Here is a 1,975-nt window from a genome sequence, read left to right on the forward strand (position 1 = left end):
ACTCCTACTTCCTTTATACTCTTCTAAGGATTCACTCAATCTATCCTGTCTATACCTTACATATGCTTCCTTCTTTTTCTTAAGCAAACCCTCAATTTCTCTAGTCATCCAGCATTCCCTACACCTACCAGCCTTCCCTTTCACCCTGACCGGAATATACTTTCTCTGGATTCTCGATATCTCATTTCAGAAGGCTTCCCATTTTCCAGCCGTCCCTTTATCTGCGAACATCTGCCTCCAATCAGCTTTTGAAAGTTCTTGCCTAATACCGTCAAAATTGGCCTTTCTCCAATTTAGAACTTCAACTTTTACATCTGGTCTATCCTGTTCCATCACTATTTTAAAACTTATAGAATGATGGTCATGTGACAATAACTCATTCAACCAATTTTTTAAAAAATCTCTCCCACAAGTGAATTGAAAAAAACAGGTGTAGCAACAGCAAAATTGGACCAGAGTTATTGTAGATTTGTGAGGAGAGGTGTTTTTTCAGACTAGAGAGAGCGGTGAGCAAGTTTTGGGGAGTGAGAAGGTGAGTTACTTGCTGTAGGAATCCCAGACTCTGACCTGCTCCTGTAGCCACTGTGTTTATGTGGTGGGTCCAACTGAGTTTCTGGTCAATGGTAATCCCTCCCACAGGATGTTGATAGTTGATGGTAACACCATTGGATGTCAAGTTGGTGATGGTTAGATTCTCTCTCGATGGCAACGGTCATTGTTTGGCATTTGGGGGGAACAAAGAATCTGTGGGTTGGGATCAAAATGGGATTTTGGGAAGTGGCGTGGAATGGAGCCGGGGAGACTGGAATGAGAGATTGCTTCAGAATGGGATTCACATCAGAAATGGGATTGGATCCCAAAGTGGGATTGAGTCCAGAAACAGTGAGGGGAGGGGAGGGGGTGAAATTGGTGCCAGCGGTGGATTTGGGATCTGGAATGATACAGAAGTGGGTTTGGGGCAGCAGCAGTATCCGAATCAGAGCTGTGAATGAGATTAGTCCAGTGGCGGATCTGGGAGTCAGATTGAATCTCGGAGAGGGAATGCCGTCCATGCAGGGACGGAGTGGATTTGGTATTGGCACTGAGAACTGGCAGCAGGAGGTGGCATTGGGATTCGAACCAAGAGCTGGATCAGAGTGGATGTGGGATAGGAATAGGAATGGATCTGGGATCGGACCAGGAGTGGGGCTGGATCTGGTTCTGACAAGAATGTGGATTCAGAACGATCAGGAGCAGGGTGTGGGATTGCTCCAGGATGGGGGTTTGGGTCCGGGATTGCCCCGGGATCGGGAGCAGCATCCGGGATTGCTCCGGGATCGGGATTGCCCCTGGATCGGGAGCAGGATCCGGGATTGCTCCGGGATTGGGATTGCCCCTGGATCGGGAGCAGGATCCGGGATTGCTCCGGGATCGGATTTGGATCCGGGATTTGGGTCCGGAATCGGGATCTGGGTCCGGGATCGCTCCGGGATCGGGAGCAGGATGCGGGATTGCTCCCGGATTGGGATCTGGATCTGAGATTGCTCCGGGATTGGGATTGCCCCGGGATCGGGAGCAGGGTCCGGGAATGCCCCGGGATCGGGAGCAGGATCCGGGATTGCTCCGGGATCAGATTCGGGATCCTGGATTTCTAGCGGATCGGGAGGAGGGTCTGGGATCGGGGTGCGGGAATTTCTCCGGGATCTGGGATTGCTCCGGGTTTGCGCTGGGACCGGTGACTGGGTCGGGCTCCGGGGAAAGGGGCCGGACTGAGTCACTTTATAACCGCCCCCCAGAGCCGGGGTCGGGCAGCGCAATGACAATCCGCTTTGCCCCCCTCCGTATCCCCCTGGAGCGCAGGCTTCAGACCCTGGGGGTTCTCCAATGGATCTTCTCCTTCTTGGCTCTCGGTAAGGACCACCCACCCCCTCCCGTCCCATTTACCCCAAATATCCCGCTGTCCCCTCTCCCCAAACACTGCCTGCTCCATCCACCT

At 52.4% G+C, this 1,975-nt stretch overlaps 1 protein-coding gene across 1 annotated transcript in view; it reads left to right on the forward strand.

Annotated features, from left to right (window-relative positions):
- Positions 1–1,731: 1,731 nt before the first annotated feature.
- The window catches only part of LOC122544329 (2-acylglycerol O-acyltransferase 2-B-like), an 11,663-nt gene continuing 11,419 nt past the window's right edge, over positions 1,732–1,975 (forward strand). The window contains exon 1 of the mRNA XM_043683504.1: positions 1,732–1,889. Coding sequence (XP_043539439.1) covers positions 1,796–1,889 — 94 coding nt within the window. The 5' untranslated portion in view covers positions 1,732–1,795. The remainder of the gene's footprint in view (positions 1,890–1,975) is intronic.

Source organism: Chiloscyllium plagiosum, chromosome 48 (assembly GCF_004010195.1).
Source record: "Chiloscyllium plagiosum isolate BGI_BamShark_2017 chromosome 48, ASM401019v2, whole genome shotgun sequence".
In the NCBI taxonomy this organism is placed as follows: Eukaryota; Metazoa; Chordata; class Chondrichthyes; order Orectolobiformes; family Hemiscylliidae; genus Chiloscyllium; species Chiloscyllium plagiosum.